At 45.9% G+C, this 22175-nt stretch overlaps 1 protein-coding gene and 1 long non-coding RNA gene across 3 annotated transcripts in view; one reads left to right on the forward strand and one right to left on the reverse strand.

The window, feature by feature from the left end:
* LOC139048682 (uncharacterized) overlaps positions 1–22175 on the forward strand; it is a 95150-nt gene that overhangs the window by 54309 nt on the left and 18666 nt on the right. Inside the window, exon 9 of the mRNA XM_070523173.1 lies at positions 6325–6519. Coding sequence (XP_070379274.1) covers positions 6325–6519 — 195 coding nt within the window. The remainder of the gene's footprint in view (positions 1–6324; positions 6520–22175) is intronic.
* LOC135918834 (uncharacterized) lies at positions 14352–21581 on the reverse strand. Of its 2 annotated transcripts, none has more exons than XR_010569796.2 (4): positions 21185–21581; positions 20090–20194; positions 17233–17377; positions 14352–14461 (listed from the first exon to the last, which is right to left on the reverse strand). It is a non-coding gene; the product is annotated as an uncharacterized lncRNA (long non-coding RNA). The 2 variants fall into 2 exon arrangements; XR_011507700.1 differs by having other exon boundaries at positions 17233–17393.

Here is a 22175-nt window from a genome sequence, read left to right on the forward strand (position 1 = left end):
GAAAAAATTACCGACGATTACGTTACTTCCTAATGCGAAATTTGAGCGCAGCAAATAAGCTGTTTCACCTTTTCGATAGATTGAGGCAAAGAAATCGAGCAACACATGTATGCGCTATCACAGAATTTTTTGTTTATTTTTCACACGTATTCCTTTAACAAAGACTCCACTAACAGTTCTTGACAGTCATGAAGGAAGCTTTGTGGTCGGAGAAATAGACTGATATATGTTCGACTTGGTACACCAATGCTTGATTCTCAAAGACGAGATCTATACAAGTGCCTCGCGAGGTTGTCACAGCCGTGGGACGCGTTACGAGCGAGAGGAACGGGATGTTCTCCCGCATAAGTGTTAGGAAATTGCTGTTTGTCTTTATGTCAACATTAAAGTCCCCCACTACTAACATCGGTTTGGATCGATGGACGGTTAATGCGAGTTGCAGGAAGTGCACGACGTCTTTCGTGAGTGCGGTAGCGGACTCACGAAAGCGGTATCAGTCGGTCGCTGCTAGCGCTGGGGGGATGAAAGGGGGGCGGAGCTGGTTACGAGGCCGACGACAACGCCGACGACGACGCGAAACCCAGGAACGGACGTCAAAGAGCCATTTGTGTAGCCAGCCCTCCTCCACAGTCTCTCCTCCTCCCTTCCATCATCCTCCCTCGCCCGGAGAGCCGACAGCGCGCATGCGCGGCGGCGGAGCAGGTTACGAGGCCGACGACAACGCCGACGCGAAACCCAGGAACGGACGCCAAAGAGCTGCGCTCTAAAAAAAAAAAAACACTGCGAGAAACCGGCCAGCCAGCGCCGCCTCCGTGGAGGGAACGTCACATGCCAGCCGCGCTGTCATTGGCTGCGGCCAGACGACGGTGCGGTTGTCGGACGCGTCGGACGATGAAAATCTGCCCGGTTTGTCGCACGCCGGACGTCCGATCCGGCGCTTCGGCACGGCAAAACACCTCGATTCCGGCTGCCGTTCCGGCGCGTCGGACGCCGGATCGGACATCGAATCGGACCGTGTGTCTCCCGCTTTAGACCACCTGCGGTTCTTGAACGTGCTCCTAAATTCAAGTACACGGTTGTTTCCGCATTTCGTTTCCACAGCAACGGGGCCGTGGAGGCCGGGATTCGATCCCGCGACCTCGTGTTTAGCAGCCCAACACCATAGCCACTAAGCAACCAGTGGAAGGGATTGAAGAAGGAACGGGAGCACTGGGGAGGCCGTGTTTGATTGCCATGACTCCGCTTCTGCAGAACGCATTGAAGTAGTTTTCGCGACAAAGTATTTCTGAAATAGCCCATTTTCACTGCAAATGCTTTTCTCCACTTCAGTAAAAAGTGGTTCAGGTCCCCTTTAAGAGGATGTCTTAGCTCGAATGCTCTGTCTAAACCCAGAATAACCGAGGCATCGTTTTTCTCAGCAACCACTGAACCGGTTTTGATGAAGGCTGTCGAACTTTAAAAAAAAAGTTAATCAGGGGCACTCGAAGATATAATTTTTTAAGGCTGTGAGTTATTCTAAACGTATGCTTGAGAAATGCAAAATCTCAAGTAATTCAGTTGTCAAGTTTATAGCTATACTCTCTAGCTCAGCAATGACAAAAAAATATCAGAATTCGTTAAACTGCGCCTGATGATACGAATCAGAAAAGGTAAATTTAATAAAAGTAAAGGTAAAAGGTAACAACTTCCTTTTGAGCAGCTTTAGAACAGGGCGCAGCATTGCCGTTACATTGATAATCTTGTTCACTGAACAACAAGGAGTTCTATGCTCACGTCATGCGTGAATTTCACCTGTAACAAGCTGTTGAGTCAAGGTGAACTCACCTATGGTGCGCGGCTTGTTTTCACGGGTTCTGTTATGGCAAGGAAAAAAGAAACACTCATATTGCGCTTTCGGAAAATTTAACCCCCAGAGTGGGCTTTATTTTGTGTTAACCTACGGAATATAAGAACACACTGCCACTTTGCTGGTAACGTTACCATGTTTGATAGGTCATTCGACGTGGAGTGCTCCATCAGCCATGGTGAAAAAACAAAAAAATAGTCGTTTCTGCCTTGCAACAGTTGCAGCTAATGTACTTGAGCATGAGGTCGGAACTAGTCTTTTTCTAACAAGACGCAACACCCAATTGAGGGTGCTACAGAATGCTAGTTAAGCGCTTCGAAATTATGAGAACTTACTAGAAAATGCGCAAAAAAATAATTGACCTACCTTGAATGCTGTGCCGCGGCCCGTAATAAAATTATGTAGCTTTGGCACATTATCCACACGCCATCATAATTTGTCACTGGAGCGGATATGTCGCATGGAGCATACACGTATTCAAGGCAACGATAGCATGCGCAAAATTCCTTTTTTTAAATGCAGAAATATTTACACATGAAGACCAAATGGGCTATAAGCTTTACACTCTTAATAGACGACATTGGAATCAAAAGGAAGAGTAAGCAATGAGGAAGCGGTAACCAGCGAAGAAAGCATGAATTTATCAAGAATTAAACATGTCATTGGCAGCAACAGGATTTCTGCAGTGATAGATTTAAACAGCTCATACGTCATCGGAAAACCACTTTTGCGTCTGTTCTGGCTTACAGTGCCTCAGATCACTGGAAGAATGGCCCGATGGCGCTCCGTACGCGCATTCTACTAATCTAGCTTCGTTACGTTTTTCATTAGCCCAACTTGTGCCCACTGCAGAACGAATATCTTTCCAAGCAACCTACAATTCAATTATCCCCTGTCCTGCGTCAGCTATCTCAACCCTGTGTTTGGAAATTTCTTAATCATATCAAGCGACGTAAGCCTATGCCACCCTAATTGAAAGCTTAACGGAAGGGAGACGCAAGTTGGGCTCTGGCATTGAGCTACGCAACGACAGTTGCCACTGTTGCCTTCAAGGAGGAGGCTTGGTAAGCAAGAAAAAAGGACGGAAGCCCGAAGGACGGTTGTCAGCACCACCCTGATGTTCCCGCGCCATCTAGGCCTAACGTCATGGAGTCGGACAGCGTCTTGTCGGATGTGATCTGGTTAATTATTGATAAAGAGTGGGTGCATTGCTTCGTTTAAAAAAGCATAACGCAACCCAACAAGTCTCGAAAGACAGAGAGAGAAGATTTAATGAGAAGAAAAGTAGAGAGAAATTTCAGGCCTGCCACTCCACACCGGGTTCAAGGGGAAAAGGAGGAGACAGGAAAGTCGAGGCGGATTGGCACTGATCGCGGAAACGTCCTTCTCTCAGATCAGTCAACATTTAAACAGTCCAACTTGATCATCCAAAGTGGCCAAAACGATAGAAAACACTTTGAAATTCGTGATGTCACACAGTGCGCTGACGTTGAGGTTATGCCGCGAAATTTAAAAATCGCAAGTATAGCTTCCGTTCTCTCGGCGATGATTGACTGATTCGTGGGTTTTTACCGCTCCAAAGCTATACGAGAGACCCAGTAGCGGAAGGAGCAAGACATTGACTTTGGCCACCTGCAGTTTGACGTACGGTGCAGCGGTGGCGTAAAGGTAGAGCATCCGCCTCGCGTGCAAGAGGAACGTGGGTCGAATCGCGGTGCCGCGCAATGTTTCACCGGATATAAAAAAAAAATCCGAGTGTTGATAAAATTGCATAAAAAGGCCTGGAGTGCGGCCTAATCTCGGTGACCAGAACCGGTAACGCACTCCCTCACCAGAGCAGGATTGGCCACCCTGGTGCAGCACTTGGCCACAACCTCCTAAAAACTAGCAGTGCTATTGGAAGAATTAGAGGTCAGTGAATGGGATATAATAGGGCTCAGTGAAATTAGGAGGACTAAAGAATCATATACAGAGCTAGCATGCTACCGCGGCTTAGCGGAGAGACGAGAACTAGGAGTCGGATTCCTGATTAATAAGGATAGAGCTGGTAACATAGAGGAATTCTATAGCATTAACAAGAGGGTGGAAGGTCTTGTGAAACTTGATAAAAGTACAAATGCAAGGTCGTGCAGGTCTACACCCCTACATCCAGTCATGATGACCAGGAAGTCGAAAGCTTCTATGAAGACGTGGAATCGGCGATGGGTAAAGTCAAAACAAAATACACTATACTGATGGGCAACTTCAATGCCAGGGTGGGCAAGAAACAGGCTGGAGACAAGTCAGTGGGGTAATATGGCATATCCTCTAGGAATAGCAGGGGAGAGTTATTAGTAGAGTTTGCAGAACAGAATAATATGCGGATGATGAATACCTTCTTCCGCAAGCAGGATAAGCTGAAAGTGGACATGAAGGAGCCTTAATTGCGATTCTAGAAATTAGATAGGCTTTAAACTCCACGCTAACCCTGGCATCATACGAGATGTGGACGTGCTCGGCAAGGTGCGCTGCAGTGACGATAGGATGGTTACAAGTGGAATTACTCTAGACTTGAGGAGTGAACGGAAGAAACTGGTACATAAGAAGCCGATCAATGAGTCAGCGGTGAGAGGGAAAATAGAGGAATTCCGGATCGAGCTACAAAACAGGTATTCGGCTTTAAATCAGGAAGGACCTTAATGTTCAAGATATAAACGACAATCTTATGGGCATCATTAAGGAGTGTGCAATAGAAGTCGGTGCTAACTCCTTTAGACAGGATGCCAGTAAGCTATCGCAGGAGACGAAATACCTGATCAAGAAACATCAATGTATGAAAGCCTCTAACCCTACAGCTAGAATAGCACCGGCAGAACTTTCCAACTTAATCAACAAGCGTAAGACAGCTGACATAAGGAAGTATAATATGGATAGAATTGAACATACTCTCAGGAACGGAGGACGCCTAAAAGAAGTGAAGAAGAAACAAGCAATAGGCAAGCATCAGATGTATGTAAGATGTAAGGACCAGGCAGGATTACGTAAATGCTACTCAACAACAAACCATATTCACACTATCAATCAGGTGATAGAGAAATGTGCGGAATATAACCAAGCCGTATATATAGCTTTCATTGATTACGAAAAAGCGTTTGATTCAGTCGAAACCTCAGCAGTCATGGAGGCATTACGGAATCAGGGTGTAGACGAGCCCTATGTAAAAATACTGAAAGATATCTATAGCGGCTCCACAGCCACCGCAGTCCTCGATAAAGAAAGCAACAAAATCCCAATAAAGAAAGACGTCAGGCAGGGAGATACGCTCTCTCCAATGCTATTCACAGCGTGTACAGGAGGTATTCAGAGACCTGGATTGCGAAGAATTGGGGATAAGAGTTAATGGAGAATACCTTAGTAACTTGCGATTCGATGATGATATTGCCTTGCTTACCAAAGGGGACCAACTGCAATGCATGCTCACTGACCTGGAGAGGCAAAGCAGAAGGGTGGGTCTAAAAATTAATCTGCAGAAAAATGAAATAATGTTTAACACTCTCGTAAGAGAACAGCAGTTTACGATAGGTAGCGAGGCATTGGAAGTGGTAAGGCAATGCATCTACTTTGGACAGGTAGTGACCGCGGATCCGTATCATGAGACTGAAATAATCAGAAGAATAAGAATGGGCTGTGGTGCGTTTGGCCGGCATTCTCAGATCATGAACAGCAGGTTGCCATTATCCCTCAATAGAAAAGTGTATAACAGCTGTGTCTTACCAGTACTCACGTACGGGGCAGAAACCTGGAGGCTTACGAAAAAGGTTGTACTTAAATTGAGGACGACGTATCGAGCTATGGCAAGAAGAATTATGGGTGTAACGTTAAGGGATAAAAAAAGAGCAGATTGGGTGAGGGAACAAGCGAGAGTTAATCACATCTTAGTTGAAATCAAGAAAAGAAATGGGCATGGGCAGGGCGTGTAATGAGGAGGGAAGATAAACGATGGTCATTAAGGGTTGCGGAATGGATTTCAAGGAAAGGGAAGCGTAGCAGGGGGCGGCAGAAAGTTAGGTGGGCGGATCAGATTAAGAAGTTTGCAAGGACAACATGGCCACAATTAGTACATGACCGGGGTAGTTGGAGAAGTATGAGAGAGGCCTTTGCCCTGCAGTGGGCGTAACCGGGCTGCTGATGATGATGAGTGCTCTGACGGGCACAACAATCCAATCATACAAAGAATTTTTCGCGCTTCGCCCCCCCCCCCTCCCGCTTCCGTTGAAATGCGGCCGCCACGGCGGGGATAAGAACCTGGAAACTCGTGTGCGTAGCAGCAGGACACCACAGCCACCAACGCGTCGGGTGAATTCTCCGCTAGGCCTAACTTTTACTTTTCCTATAAAGTAGTGAAATTAGAGCCCTAAAGAACACTTCACCCGCCTAAACTTATAGCGTCCTTCTGACGTGATGCGCCTTCACCCCGAACCCTTTCTCTGTCGAGCTAGAAGGAAGCGATGAGCAACCTGAAGTGGACGGAGAGCCACAAGTGGGACTTCACGTGGATGGCCATATCTTTCTCCATGCGCGGCCACCTCTATGCGGCGTCCAACACCAGCGGCGGGAAGAATGCGGACCACCTGTTCCGCCCATGCAAAGACTTCACTGGCCCCCGCGTCATGTACAACGTCAAACCACAGATGGTGAGCTCGCCTAGCCTTCTTACTATGCCAGAGGCGCAGAGGTGCAAGAACCCGCGATTTAGTAAACCGTATTCGGGTACCATGCTGAAAGAAAAGCCACAGTGGCGGAGCTTTTATGCGTGTGTTACTGCGCGAAGTATCACCGCAGAGTATACAGAGATTGTCAGCGGTTTCAATTTCCTGGCGTAGATAATGAGGTTTGGCATTTACCAAAACAGGGATGATAAAAGCTAAAGATGAGTAAGACTTCACACTGAGTGCTGGATTTTGTGTCTTGTCTTATCATCAGCGCTATAGTAAAGTAGGTGCATATTGCCTTATGTTCCCAGCATAAGCTAGCGCAAATGCGACTTTGAGACTAGTTTCGGGAGCACCATAATCTGTGCGCGCTTCGCCTCCGTAGCTTGTCTTTCATCGCTAGAGAAAGTTATCCGCAAGGACGGTTGGTGCATTTCCCGTGGTCGAGACAAAATTAAGCCTAAAAAATAACGGCCGAAGAGAAAGAGACAGGGCAAAGCGCCGACAAGAGCACTTCACTTTAATAACTAGTTGGCACATTACACTCGGAATAAAGATGGGCGCAAAATGTAGTGCTTGTTTTCCAACTGCTTACTGCAGACGCGGTACTGGGTAGCTACAGCTGCTCGAAGAGACTCTCTAACGCCGACATGGAACGCTGGATTTGTGCCACTTGTTCTGTGCTAGTCTACAATGAACCTCTTTGATGCCAACTCAGGTTACTGGCCATGTGGCAGTGCGCTTGTGCCAATCTTCAATGAACGTCTTTGATGCCGATTGACGTAACTGGAAAGTGGATTATGCCACTGGAAATGTGCCGCTCTGTAAATTTCTCCGATGCTGAGCGGAATCGAGCCAACGAGGTCTGGGTCTCCTATTTGGTTGCACATCGTCACGTGGTATTTTACGCGCCTTTCTCCCAATTCTTCTTTTACGCGTCTCAGCACACTCGCCACCTTGACAGTTGGCCGTCGACTGGCTGCGCCGAGGCATTCTCAAAGGATTTGACATGTTATGGCTGAGTTTCGTGGCTACCCGCGTGATCAAAGAACTCTGCTTTTGCTTTATTTTATGTTATGGATTGCTTTTAAAGGGATGCTGGACAAGTATATGAAAAAAGAATTAGGGGAGGGAAGCAACGAAATTCAACTCGCAAGACTTTACTGTTTAGACAAGCAATGTTTATTTCACTTGTTCTTTAATGGAACCCTCACCGGACCACACAGCAAATATCGGTTATACGCTAGATGTTTTCTAATCGACTTATTAATAGCCGAGATAGGAACATTTCACCGCCGCGAACCCATGATTTCAAAAGGTCAGCTTCACCGCCAACAAAGACGCTCTCGCCACTTGCCCTCGCCTAGCCTCCGCAAGCGAAATTCCTTCCCTGCGTTCTCCCATACCGGAGCTCGAGGATCGCTTGACGCTTACGTCATGGGCCCCGCCTGCATTTTTTTCCTAGCTTTTCTTTTGTGTATGTGGCGCGGCGCACTTCCGCTGGCGGTGTCTCGCGCGAGCTGTTGTGATTGTATCGTTACGCGCTGCGCACGATTTTGCGCGCTATGCACGACGACCCGACTACCGGTATAAGTCAGTGCTAGACGAATGCTGAGGCAGACAAAAGCGGATCACAGAGCTTGGTCGCGCGCTGGAACACAGTAGAAAATGACATAGTTTACGTGTATGGCTGCGTGACTGAATACACAGCGCGGGGACAAGCAGACGAAACGGTAGTACATCTCTCTTGCTCTGGTGCGAAGTAAAACAGAAACACGGAGGCATTCGGTTTGCGTGTTTTATTGTATCGCCAAGCTTTATCTCGCCCACCCGGCGTGGTTGCTCAGTGGCTATGGTGTTGGGCTGCTGAGCACGAGGTCGCGGGATCGAATCCCGGCCTCGGCGGCCGCATTTCGATGGGGGCGAAATGCGAAAACACCCGTGTACTTAGATTTAGGTGCACGTTAAAGATCCCCAGGTGGTCGAAATTTCCGGAGTCCTCCACTACGGCGTGCCTCATTATGAGAGAGTGGTTTTGGCACGTTAAACCCAATAATTGTTTTTTATTCCGTCCATTCAAGCAACATATTACGAAAAATAACATGTTGCCTCGAATAGTTATCGAAGTGACGTGTCACCACGAGCGACGTCACAGCACTAAAACCTGTAAGTAGACGCAATAGCATGTGTGCGTCACCCCCCGGCTTGGAGCGCGGCGGCCGCGAGGAGAAGGGCAAAGTTCGGTTTGAAATTTCAGATTTTTCCGCGACGCGTGGCGATGTAACACTTAGCAGGCACGATCGTTAACTATAACGGTCGTTGTATGCTCTGCGTTTGTCAGTTCAAAATGGCCACACCTGGTGAAGGGGCCCTTTAAGGGATGGCTATACTTTTGGAAGATTGTGAGCACACGGCGGCTGCACACCGGTACGCGCGGGCCAGTGCGCCGACCGCCGTGAATTCACGTGTGCCGGCTTGCGACGGCAGCAGAGCCGGGCAGCCGGCACTTGCCCGACGTCCGCCTCTCATTGTTTCGTGAACGCGCAACCATGCAAGGTGCGAGTGAAAGCGACTGCACGAGTGGCGCAGTTACACAGAAGTGTGACGTGAACTTTCTCTGTAGTCCGTTTATGACGATAGAGTGTAGTCCAAGTGTAGAATTCGAATGATGAGTTAAGGGCAATTTAAGCTGGAAATGAAACAAGGCGTTGTAGTTTCTGAACACTGTACAAAAAAAAAGAAACTGGCTGTGGCTTAGCTAAGGTTAAGCCCAGGATGCGAAGCATACTAGCCTTTATTTTAACGCGACAGCGTTAAGGAGCTCGTGTCGCAGAAAAGCCGGTGTCGTCGGCGTCGGCTCAGGCGTGCGGCGCTTGCTCAGGCGCACATTTCGTTGTCGCGCCGAACGCTGCGTTGCTCGACGCTCACCGCGTCCGATGCGGGGCGCGTATTCGCTGCGCCGTAGCAAAGCCACCTAGAAACAGTCTCTGTAGCACGCCGCAACCTTCGCTTCTCATTCCAACGAGTAGCTCTGTCTCCAGGAGGCATCTCACCTCGTGAGTGTCTAGCAGAGGCAAGCGCAGCTGCTTATATACCGCCGCGACGCCGCGAGCGACGGCGCGAGTTGGAGCCCCGTTTCTCCTCTGTCGTGACGTCACGGTGTCACGTGGTCAGCCTTGAAGGCGACGCCGCGAGCGACGGCGCGAGTTGGAGCCCCGTTTCTCCTCTGTCGTGACGTCACGGTGTCACGTGGTATTGAAGGCGACACCGGCGCGCCTGAGGAGCTGGGTTGAGCTCTAGTAATATGCTTCGCATAAAACAGGGCGGCGATTTGCACCTTGTGCCGGCAATATGCAGACGTCAGTACGGGCAGTCGACCTTTGCGCTACAGCGAGCGTAGGCAAAGAACGCCTGTGCGTCCGTTCGGCTTCGGCTCCAGTCCAGCTTGTAATTTCGCCAGCGCTGCGGTATGTCCACTGCTGACGCTATACGAAGCTCTCCCGTTGCGTTACGCGGCTTTCATGACCAGATAAGAAGTGTCGAAGGACTCTGCTACTACATGCCACAGCCAACACCGCTCGAGAGAGCCGCAGTACGAAGATGGCACGATGCCTTTGCTCATCGCCCGCCAAACTCGTCTTCGTTTTTCCGCTGTGCAATAAAGAACCAAAGAGCATAACTCTTTTCGTCTTTTCGAATGCACCTTCGCTTGCTCCGTCCCGTTCTTGTTTCCGCTTTCTAGAGAAAATAGAGGAGACAGCGCCAGTATTTTCGCTGACATGCCGCAGCTCTGTAGCAAGGCAGAGCTCGTCTAATAGTCACTGTGCTCGAAGTGTTCCTAGGCCAGAAGGTCACGCTTTGACGGTACGCATGATGGCCGAGATCAGTGCGCAGCGGGAATGCATATCCTTTGAAGCTTCGGCTCTGCCGGAAAGGTATGACATGCTTGTCTCGCTCGACGATACTTTGCCCCACACTCTTGCGCGCAGCAGCGTAGAGGCACCCTCCTGCGTTGTACAAGGTGCTCCACTGAACACATTACAAAATAGCACACAACATAAACGGCGATTTGGAGACTTGGTGCTATTGAGATGTCGTTCCTTTGCCGTCCGGCGCCGTCCGTGCGGGTGGAGAGACGCGTGCGATGGTTGGCGTGCCGGTATATATCCGTCACAGGCGACGCCACAGAAACGTCGCTTTTCCAGTTCACGGCGCGGCCGCTAGACGCGGTATTTTGCGAAAAATGCATGAAGTTCGTTATTTTCCACTAGTTTCTGTCTGAAAACAAGGCTGTCTCAACCGACCTCAGCCCCCAAGCTTTCATTTGGGCTAAAAACCTAGGCGGCAAAGGTTTTGTTCAGTATCCGTTTAAGGGTAGTTTAGATACAAAAGCGCACAATCAATGTCAGGCCCCGAGCTTTCATTTGGGCTAGAAACCTAGGCGGCAAAAGTTTTGTTCAGTATCCCTTTAAGGGCACTTTAGATACGAAAGCGTACAACTAATATCAACCCCCAAGCTTTCATTTGGGCTAAAAGCCTAGGCGGCAAACGTTTTGTTCAGTATCCCTGTAAGGGTACTTTAGATACAAAAGCATACGAACAGAGCTTTTTTCATCGTTCGCGGGGCACGGAGCTCGGACATAGGTAGCTCATGCATGGGTGCTATCCTCGGTGCTCGCTCAGATTTGTTTTTTTCCTGATTGCGCTAACTTCAACAAGTGTATGAAGCTATGGAGTGCGCAGGCTGTGTTACTGAGAGTGCGTACGTTTGTGAGTCCATGCTTTTGTTAGGCGCTGCAAATGTATTACGCGAAAGGGAAAGCCGGTTAAAGCGTTTTACGCTCGCGTTGCAGCGCAAAGGTCCAACATTCGTAAGGTGCTCAGTGATGGAAACTATTTATACGTGTATCGTTCGTCCTTGCAAACACTTTGTTTACAAGTGAAGTACAGGTTACACTGCGATGTTTGCGCTTCAGAGCGAGCAGAACTACTCTGTCATAAAGCCGGAGAGACTACATTCACTGCATGCAGAGATGACAGCGTCATGACGCAACGACGATAATAGTTGAGATGCCTCGCGTTCATCGCGCGCATTTCTACATGACGCTGGCGTTATTCAGGCGAATATGTCACTCGTCATCGCGGTGCTAGCATGCTCAAATTATGAAGCTGCACAAGCTCGACACACGGCAGCCTACTGGCTACGTGCAGTTATACACGTGCGCACTTAGGAGCTGCGCAAACACATTGAGTTGTTGAATCTTTAGGTATTACATAGTGCTGCACACACGCAAACGCATCGCCGTTCGCGTGTACCGACGAAACCTAGCTTCATCGCAGCCCTTTCACGCCGGGCACGCGCCTCTACATAACTAAATCAAGGTGATAAAGGCAACAGAAATAACCCCCGAAGCGGCTTGGTCTGTGCAAGCCGCGGCCGTGTTTTCACCTGCAGGTAACACTCAAATAAAGCTCTACCAGGTATAGGAACATCGTGTACATTGCGTGTACATTATTGGCGAAACAAAGAGCTCTGATTCTTGTGCTTGTAATGGACACTAAAAGGAATTTGTCCACGAAACTAGCCTCAGAAGGCTTCCAACTGGAAGCAGACAGCCAACCCGAAGAGGCAAAACAAGTGCGCAGCTACTCTGCCGAAAAAGAAAAAGCACGAGCATCATCTGCCTCTGCAGTTCCCTGGCATTCCATCATCACTCCTAGCACTGCACACAATAAACAAGATTTAAGTACGGTAAAAATCCATGCGCAAACACCCAACGAGAATGTTTTAATGTCTCGCCTCGCGTATGGGCAAACTTAGGGTTGGTGATACCGATGAATGATTACTCGATTAAATGTATCCCGCAAAATGATTATAGTTCATCTATGTCCACTTTTCATTTATTCGACCTAATCGAATAGATCCGGTTCAATTAATCGCTTCACACAGTTTGACAGGAGTGGCGCGAGCATTCTCAAATCGTACTGGAATGGCGGCGCACGAGCAGTGACTGCTGCTCTGGCAGAGAGTCTGTCGACTGTTTTTCCGAGCCCCGAGTGATGCGGAGCTGAGCGCTTCCCCTCTGGACCCGCACACCGCACATGCCGCCCCAAACCGCAGGCCTGAAATGCCCTTGCAATTCAAGACATACTATAGGAAACCCAGTAGTTGATGGTCGTGCTACTCCCAGTCCACTTTAGACGTGGCACAACATGCCCGCCGGTTTGGAGCATCTATTTGACAGAGCGATGGAATTCATGTCCATGTTGATTCCAGAAAATCATATCTGTAGCGTCCGAGCACCTATTCTCGCGTGCTGGTTGTGTGGCTATTCAAACAAGGTGTGTGCTTCACCCGACCAGCCCAGCCAACAGACATTCCTTCGCTTTATAGAAGAGAGCACGTGGTTTAAAATCCTAAAGCAGTAATTTTCTTTTCCGCCGTGCATATTGCGATTTCTTGCATATTTCAGTGGAGTTCACCTTTCACTTTGGCCATGTTTCTTATGTCTTGCTTAACTGTACTGTCCAGGGATTCACTAGTACCATGCAAGTCTCTTATTTCTGCACTAAGCGCCATTTCATAACATATATTGTTTATCTTTTCAAAAAGCCACTTGTGCAGACTATAACTCTTTATGCACTTAAATATTAACCTTTATCATACGTCCATGCACTTTTGCTTCAAATTTGATTCCACCCCTCAAACATTGAAATAGCGTCTTACAAAAGTAGATAACTGGTTCAACCTTTCTAAAGGTGCCCGGCAAAATTTTTGATTAATCAATTAATCGATGAAAAACCCTGCATCGAAAGCTATTAATCGATTACCGCCCAAAATGAAGAATGATTAATCGTTAGTCGAATAATAAAAATATAATCGACCATCTTTACATCTTTAAGGCGAAGACGCGCGCCCCGGAGCGAGCGACAAAACTGCGAGGGCGAGCCACCAGGAGAAGGAGAGGCCTCCCTACTAGAAAATCCTATTTGTTTTCAAACGGGTTTCATCAAATAGGGTTATGGAACGGGACCCCGTTTGATCCTGTTCAGTCCTGACCTGTTTAAATCCCGTTTGTTCCTGTTTAAACCTGACCCGTTTAAATCCTGTTTAAACCTGACCCGTTTAAATCCCGTTTAAATCCTGTTTAATCCTGACCCGTTTAATCCCGTCCTATCTAACCCAGACCTGTTTGCCCCTGTTCAGACCTATTTTTTGCTACATTCATACCAGGTCCTTTCAGAATGGATTGATGTTGCTTAATATAATTTACTCTTTACACATATTTTGTGCACTTGTGTATTTGCGATCAGCGTTGAAGAGAAGTACATCTGCATTAGGTTCGCAACAAGAAGCCACTTTCATATGTAGGTTTGCCTGGTACATTGCTTGATACGAAGATGAACACAATTTTCGGCATAAATTGATTAGCACTACCAACACTGATGTGATACATTATGAACAAGTTTTGTATGACCCACGAGTACGTTCTCTATGTATGACCTACAAGAAAATGCACCCTGAAGAAGATTGTACCTCCTTTTCATATTTATACTACGAGTATGCAAATGTAATTCTTGCTAGTTTAGTATATGTTCGATTACTTGTACTCGTCTTAATGCAGTGCTTCTTGCTGTAATGGTTTGTACACAAATCCACAGTAAAGTGTAATTTTGGGGTGAAAAATGTCAGGCAAAGTATTGGCATGTACTTGTAAGTGAAAAAGACAAGTATACTTTACGTAGGTATTTCTGTACACCCACTTGAGCTTTCATTAAGTCTGAAGTTCTCCGGCCTAAATAAAAGCATGTCATAAATGTCTCAAGCACTGTTTATTGGACCTTCTAACGGTATTTCGATGCATCCAGTCTGCCGAGAGAAGACCGCTGGAGTGGGTTGCTTGGGTGAGAGCGAGCAGGGCACCTGAAAAAGTAAAGCCAATAATTTATCTTGACTCATGCAACAGGTTAGCACATAGGCAAATTTGCCTATGTTCTCACAGATAAGAAAGGTTCAGCATTCCGGTCATAGAAGATAACGAATACATCTTATTGAAAAATATGTGGTTTCATGCACTGCCTATGTTTCAAGGGAACATGGATTACTGTGGGAGAATAAGCTGTCATAATTAGCAGGCGATTGAAGCAAGTCTTATAGGAAAAAGATGGACACATCGTTTGATTAACAATAATTACTAGTATTGAAGCAACAGAATACAAACATGAAATACCTTTAAAAACAACACCGACAGGTTGAGATAATAAATTATTCAGAAACTAAACCCGTCTGCCAGCAAAATACCGTAGTGTACTGGCTTTGACATTGCGCTGCTCAGGCAGAGGGCATGGGATTGAATCCCAGACACAATGGCTGCATTTAGATGGCAGGGAAATGCCAAAACGCCTATGTAAGGTCTATTGGGTACACGTTAAAGGAGACTAGGGATCCCGCCAACTTGAAGTTATAAAAACCGGGGTAAATTTCGAGATAAGTAAACTCACAAAAGTAGAAGGCCCTGGCCATGCGAAGACCATATAAAGCCTTTTAAGGTAGGTGCCAGCAGCCGCTAAATTTCTTGCAAAAGCGAAATATAGCAGAAGCGGTATTTTTCCGTAGATCACTTTTGGAAGGTATTTTACAATTTGACACCCGACATGTTGGGCATCTACGGGCAACAGCAATTCTGGCACAGATCATAGCAAACACTGTTGCACGTAGGTAGACACATAGGTATAGGTACAGTCGCCGACTGATTTTCCGGACATGATTACTCGGTCTGCTTCACGGCACCGCCATTCTCCCCATGGACCATAACATATAACTTCCGAAAATTCGGACGCCTTGCAACCTCTCGTCTGATTTTTCGGACACTCCTTGAGCCAACTTGATCAAGAGCACCATGCACCGACTCTCACCGTGGCATGGTTCTACTTGCTGAACGCCATTTTTGTTTTGAACGAAGCCTCCTTGGTGCCCCACGAAGTGGCGCTACTACAAATCCCTGCTCATCATCATCGTTTCTGCCTGGTTTGTAGCTACAGCAGTTCCAGTCTCAGCTTAATATGCGATGCCAAGACAATCCAGCAGCTGATTTGTTTGTTTCTTCGTGCACGACGCTGCAAGTAGGCCAGGTTTTTTGTTTGTGCAACTGATGTCGGCGTGACGATGTTTGACGAAGCAAGATGGGCCAATTCATTTCACTAATATTTAGAATAGCTACCTGTAAGCACCACCTACCTTTCAACAACATTTGCAAAGCAAAAAACCTCATCCTGAAAATCTGCACACGAAGACATCGGTAGCATCATCATCGTGGGGCCTCAAGATAATTCGGCAAGCCAAGAAATTACTGACAGCACGAGTGCAATCATGCCAACAGGAAATCTGTGGCTGCATAATGCACCTTCTACCACTTGGCAGACAGTGCATTTTCGCAAGGCCCTAACTACGGCAGATCATTGTTAAGGAGTTCCCGAATGCACAACTCTATGCCATTTTCCCGCTGACTCTAGGGATGCACCTCTGCACAGTTGCAAGAAAAAAAGCTAGATGCCCCAAGAGAAATGAGCCCACTCAAGCCATGGAAGTTATGTTTACCTTGTCTTCCTACAACTACTCTAAACCTAGGACTGCTGTTTTGCACAAGGGAAGAAACGTCAACATTGGTGCCTCGCCCAACACAAGAGGTCTGCGCCGTAGAAGGTGCCATCAGTCAGCCCACAGATGAGGCCCACACCAGTGCTGTCAGTGTGCTGTACAAATTGCAGAAGCACAGCCTACAAGCTTGTCTGCCTTAGTGTGATCGCAATAATGAACGAAAACCAACGAATCAAGTTTGTTTCGTGCTGAGAACAGTTGCCTCATGCTGGATTTTCCTACAATTCTTTCTAAGCACAGATAATGCTTCGTTTGTTGTGTAGGCATGTAAATAATGAAAAGGCCTGCATCACTATCTCTGAAAAAAATAATGTAAGAAAGCACGTACAGTACACAGGTGCAGTGTCTATCACATACCATTTCGTGCAGTAGAGGCTACATCGGATAAACCGGCAAATGTATAAATGACTGGCAGCGTGACCAAGCAAACTTGATGTGTGGGTCAGTTAGCAGTGGTAGTGCACTGCTCTCGGTGCACATGCACCTATGTTTAAAAGCTGCTTGATCGTGACAAAATAAAAAGACAAAAGCGCTGGAGAGATATCTGAAACTTTTCTTATATGTATGACGAGGAACCTAGCACTAGCTCCCCATGCAGAGAATTACTAGACAGTGAGACTGCTTCTTATCATTGTAAAACAAATGTCACACTCACCATGTGATGCATCCTTTTCGTTTCTGTGCAAACAATATGTATTCAGATCTATTCTCCCCCTTTCACCTTTTGCACAATATTACTGTGCGAGCTATAATACTGAACTGTTAGTAGCACTCTGTCCTGTTGCCTCCTTTCTTTCCTTGTGAATTGTGTGCTAAATACGGCTTTTTTTGGTGAAAGAGTGCTAGTTTAACGCATAAACTAGCGCCGTGGCACTTTGCAATAAAGGACTGTTATAATTCTCTAAAAATATGTCCATGCAGAACAGTGTCAAAAGAACACTTTAAAGAAAGAACATGAGTGTATCTATCATAAAGACCAATCCTTGTCTTTTTTCCTTAACATAATTTTCAATACCGATATTGAAGTACAAGCTCACCATATTATATCACCTTGTCAATGAAGCAAGGCACAATGGCGCCCAACTGTCACGGGACCAATTTGGATGTGGAGATCAGCGCAGATCAGCAACATAGCATGGTCTGCTTACACTTCTTCTCCAGGTCCAGCCATACCTATAGCAGCTATAAAACAAGTGAGCTTAGAATAACAAGCGAAACAATATAAAAAGTGGCAGTGAACAAAGCAACTTTCGGTAGGCATAAATAGGATCGCATTGCTGACATTATGCACATAAGTAACTTCATTTTGAGCAACAAAGCATCCAATTTAAGAAACATTATATGCATGAGCTATCTATGTGAGAAAGATTAATCGAACGCCCTCTATTTGCTACACCCCTCCCCTTATGCATGGATGTCTCCCTGACTGAGTGAGCTGGGCTGATCCCAGGTATAGTGTAAGTAAAGGGTGTCACTTGGTGGGCCAATCTCGATACCATTGCATGACTTGTACAATAATTTTAATGTGTATTGCAATGCTGGCCATCCTGCAGGCACTGCAACATTATAGCACCCATAAGGCTAATGGTATTACCTGATAAGGTTAACTAATAAGTGTCCCCAGAAGCATAACTCGGCATGTATACTCGGAGGCCATTATTATAAGAGAAGCAATAGCAGAGGCGAAGCTCTATCCTGTGCCATATGCAAAATGGCCGAGCACGCCCAGCTTTTGGTTACATTCTCACTTGTGACCACTGCAACAGGCTGACTGACATGCGTAACCAGCAGTTTGTAGGACCACATTTTCATAACCTGCATTTTGTTTTTACATCTGAAGAGATCAGCCTCAAGCTCCATGCTGCGCTACACTGGAGAAGCATTATAAACTGGCAACATTTAAATGCTATGCTGCATGGTTTGTTGCATGCTTTAGGAATTTACTTATTTATTGTACACATAGCTCATAGTCTCCAGTTGGAGTATTGCATGAGGTGGCAAGAAAACAAATTCTGAACTAACAAGGAGAACATTCAACAAAACAAGTCAGACCAAAGAAAAAAAAAATAACATACTCTCATAATGGGACCATGTATCTGGCAGCTAGCTTATAAAAAAGACAATTAGGAATGTTTTACTACTGGTAGCGCTTTAGGGGATGGAATGTAGAATTCCAAGCATCATACACTTTTAAGCCACCTTTCGTGGTTTTTTGTTTTGAAGTCCTATTCTCTGTACTATTATAGAAATGAATAGCCCCTCCAAAATAAAACAAAGAAAACATGTAATGCACAGTACTGTAACACAATAATGTAATGCACAACGGTGAATACTTAGAAAAATGTAATTAAGAACATGGAGTCTATGTGGGCACAGATGTTAGATGTCTACATGAAAGCATAATAATAAAGGTGGGCAGAGCATTTATGCTATTGTCGGGCAACCTGCTGCAAGACATACAGGTAAAAGGATATGCATGCCTCACAACACAGTCCCTAAAAATATATGTCACAATACAGTGAGTAGGTATATCATGCTTATCTACAATAGCTCCTAATTATATTTATTTCAGAGGGGGCTACCTATGAACCTTGATCAAACTGAAGGTGGGCCAAATTCTAAACATACGATTCAAGTAGACAGAAAAGGGACGTTATGAATATGGCATCTACAGCAAAAGTGTTGTACATTATTGTTGTACATTATGTCATACCTGCCAACCTGTGAACATAATATTTTGTAAAAATGCTGCAGACACTAAATTCTTTGTTGGGGACATAACACACATTATTTTAAAGCTTGCTCTCAGCACCCCCATTGTTGCATACACACACACATTATTAATAAAGGGAAAATCGCACATCCACCCACTCGTAGCAATTGCTACAAAAGAAACCCGTACGGATTCCTCGAAAGGAAAGCCTCATAGTTGAAAAAAAGAAACCGTCCAGGTCCGGGACTCAAACCCGGGACCACCGTCTTTCCGGGACAGCCGCTTTACAATCCAAGATAACCAGGCGGCTAGCAGATGGCCGGGCGAATTCGAATTTGTCGACAACATGAAGCAAAGGCAAGGGTGTGACGTAATAGTTCTGTGGAAACGCGCAAGGTGTAGAGAGGTAATTAATAAAGGGGAAAAAAATATTACGTCAAACCCTTGCCTTTGCTTCGTGTTGTCAACTGATTCGACTTCGCCCTGCCATGTGCTAGCCACCTGGTTATCTCAGATGGTACAGTGGCTGCCTTGGAAAGGTGGTAGTCCCGGGTTCGAGTCCCGGACCATGACGAATTTTTCTTCAACTGTGCGGCTTTCCTTTTGAGGAACACATACGGGTTTCCTTTGTAGCAAATGCTACGATGTCTGATTTTCCCTTTAATAATTACTTCTCTACACCTCGTGTGTTTGCGCAGAACTATTACGCCACACACACATGATCAACCATTATTTAACTTGTCGTGCAGCACAAAAAGCAGCAGCGAACGTGAAACCAGTAACTGACAACTTTGTTTTTTCTTTAGATTACAGAGCTTTTACAGCGTGTTTGCTGCTGCCGCTTTACGCTGCTTCATGAATTTATCTGACCAAACTTCCCTAAAGCAAGTGCCCCTCTGATGTTCTCGTTAGAGATATTGCATCGCTAATAATAAACCATTACAAGTACCATTACAATTAATTTTTACGTGCATTTTAACAATGTCATGCCCTTAATCTCTCAACAGCTTTAAAATATCTTAACCAACACAACTTCATTGTCTTTCTAAAGTGACATCCATAAAATTGTAAAATGAGCCCACATTTGTAAACCCACGGAAAATTCAGGAGAGTTTCCAAACATGGATGATACCAACAAAATCTGCAGCTCGTGTAAGTGGCAGCAACTGCTTTGCACACACCTTGTCACAGCATGCACATCAGGTACTTTGCCGTGCTGTTGAGGCTGCAGAAGTGCTGCAGGTGCATATCTGGAGGTGCCTCTGGTTCACAAAATCTTGCCATCCCTAAACAATAATAAATGCTTAATTTATTGTAATCTCTGCTGAAACTGCAAACTTGTGATATAAAAAGATCACGTCATATTTTGAAAAAAGTCTCATACAACCAGTTACATGAAGCTGCAACTGGTTGTGCAAATATCTGACCGTAACATCACAGGCGGTTAAATAACACGTAAATCGAACTGTAGCAAACATGAATCTACTATGAAAAGGTTCACACAAACGTACAGCTGTATAACGTGAAATGTGAATTGTACTATCAAAAAATTCCTTAGGACATGAAAAGCGTTCCAAAACCTAATTTGTTTATGCGGCGCAACAAAGCACTGCTCCCAAAGGACGATGCGCTCAAAATTTCAACAGACCACCTCTTTTTCTGGAGAGACAATACAGAAAAGAGAAAGATTTTTCGAATAAAAAGAAACATTGCTTTTGTAATTTCGGCTTCTCTGCAAGATCGGAACCCTTTACAAGTACACGAAAACACACAGGACACTAATACACGTCATCTGACGACACTCTATAAACAGACGAATTTCCATACAAGCTGAAAATCTGGCCATGCGTCGACGAAGAAATCGGGTGCTATCTCGCGCAGCTGTTAGCTGTGAAGACGACACATCGACGTACTACTTCTGGAAATGCCTATACCATTTCTCAATGAAAAATTATGTACACAAGCAGTAACTTTCTTTGCTTGAATTTTTGTGCCCATTTAGATCAAAGAACCACCCGCGCTAGCGTGCTTCATAGGTGAAAGTAAATAAACCACATAGAGCTGTTGGTAACATGAATACGTTTTAGGGCAATTTCCATGGAACTTTTTCCTAAATGTGCACTGCGACATGAAGAACAACCATATGAAAAGCACATTTATAATTCTTGCTGCTTTACTCATTCGGATTCGGTTGTTGTACGGATCTTGCGATACGTACAAGAACGCACACTTCACGAACCATAGACAGGAAGAATGCGCGCAAGCGCCGGACTTACCTTTCTAGGCGTACTCGGAAAACGCTCCTTTTAGCGTCACAGGTGCCGCGGCATCGACTGCACCAACGGTCCTTCCGGCGCACACACTGTTGAATTGCGGATCAACTACAGGACGTAAGCGCACAATTTTCACCAAATGCTTCCGTACAGTGTGACACGATGCGAGAGTGCCAGAGGAGGAGATCCTTTTCGTGAGCCCGGAACAAAGAAAGTGGCGAGGGCTCATACCTTCGACATCGGCGCACCACACGAAGGATACTGCGGGCTACATTACGCGGTCCCAGGGGTTTTGTGATTCTCAATGAATACAAAATGCACCACAATTACTCTCGGCACAGCGTACACACGATTAAACAGCTGCATCGGACGGCGTCAATGCAGCGCGCACTCACATATAGCTAAGGCTGAAGACGGCAAAATAATATCACCTGTAACTTTACCGGCGCTACCTGTGCTGCCATCTGTAGGCCGCCACCGAAAGCGACCGTGCTTTCGGTGATCTCATGGATGGTGACGGCGTTGTATTTCGATGTTATGCGAGTCGTACAGCGTCTTGTACGACGTGTTTCAGCAACGTTGCTTTTAATGAAGAGGACGGCAATGTGCGTATACGCCTTATAGACGTCTCACCCACTTGAATAACACAACAGGAAATGTTCAGTCTGTCGTATTTTGGGACGTTGTGACTGTCGTTCTGTTCTCTGTTGTGTGACGTCTTGTAGTCGAAAATTCTGTAGCTTCTGATCAATATATTTGATTAAAAATTGACAGACACCTCTTTAAGGATAAGAAAAATTATTAATACAAAAAAAATGAAAGTAGAAAAAAAAAAAGCTTTCGCTCAGGATTTGAACTGCGGACCTCCCGATTCCGAGACAAGCATCTTACCACCGCACCACGCCGAACACGCCCACACCTCGACTAGGCCAGCAATATAAATCTTTCTCTGGGTTGCTGTTTACATTTACATTTTAAAAGTCAAGATGCGCTT

Source organism: Dermacentor albipictus, chromosome 8 (assembly GCF_038994185.2).
Source record: "Dermacentor albipictus isolate Rhodes 1998 colony chromosome 8, USDA_Dalb.pri_finalv2, whole genome shotgun sequence".
Taxonomy (NCBI): domain Eukaryota; kingdom Metazoa; phylum Arthropoda; class Arachnida; order Ixodida; family Ixodidae; genus Dermacentor; species Dermacentor albipictus.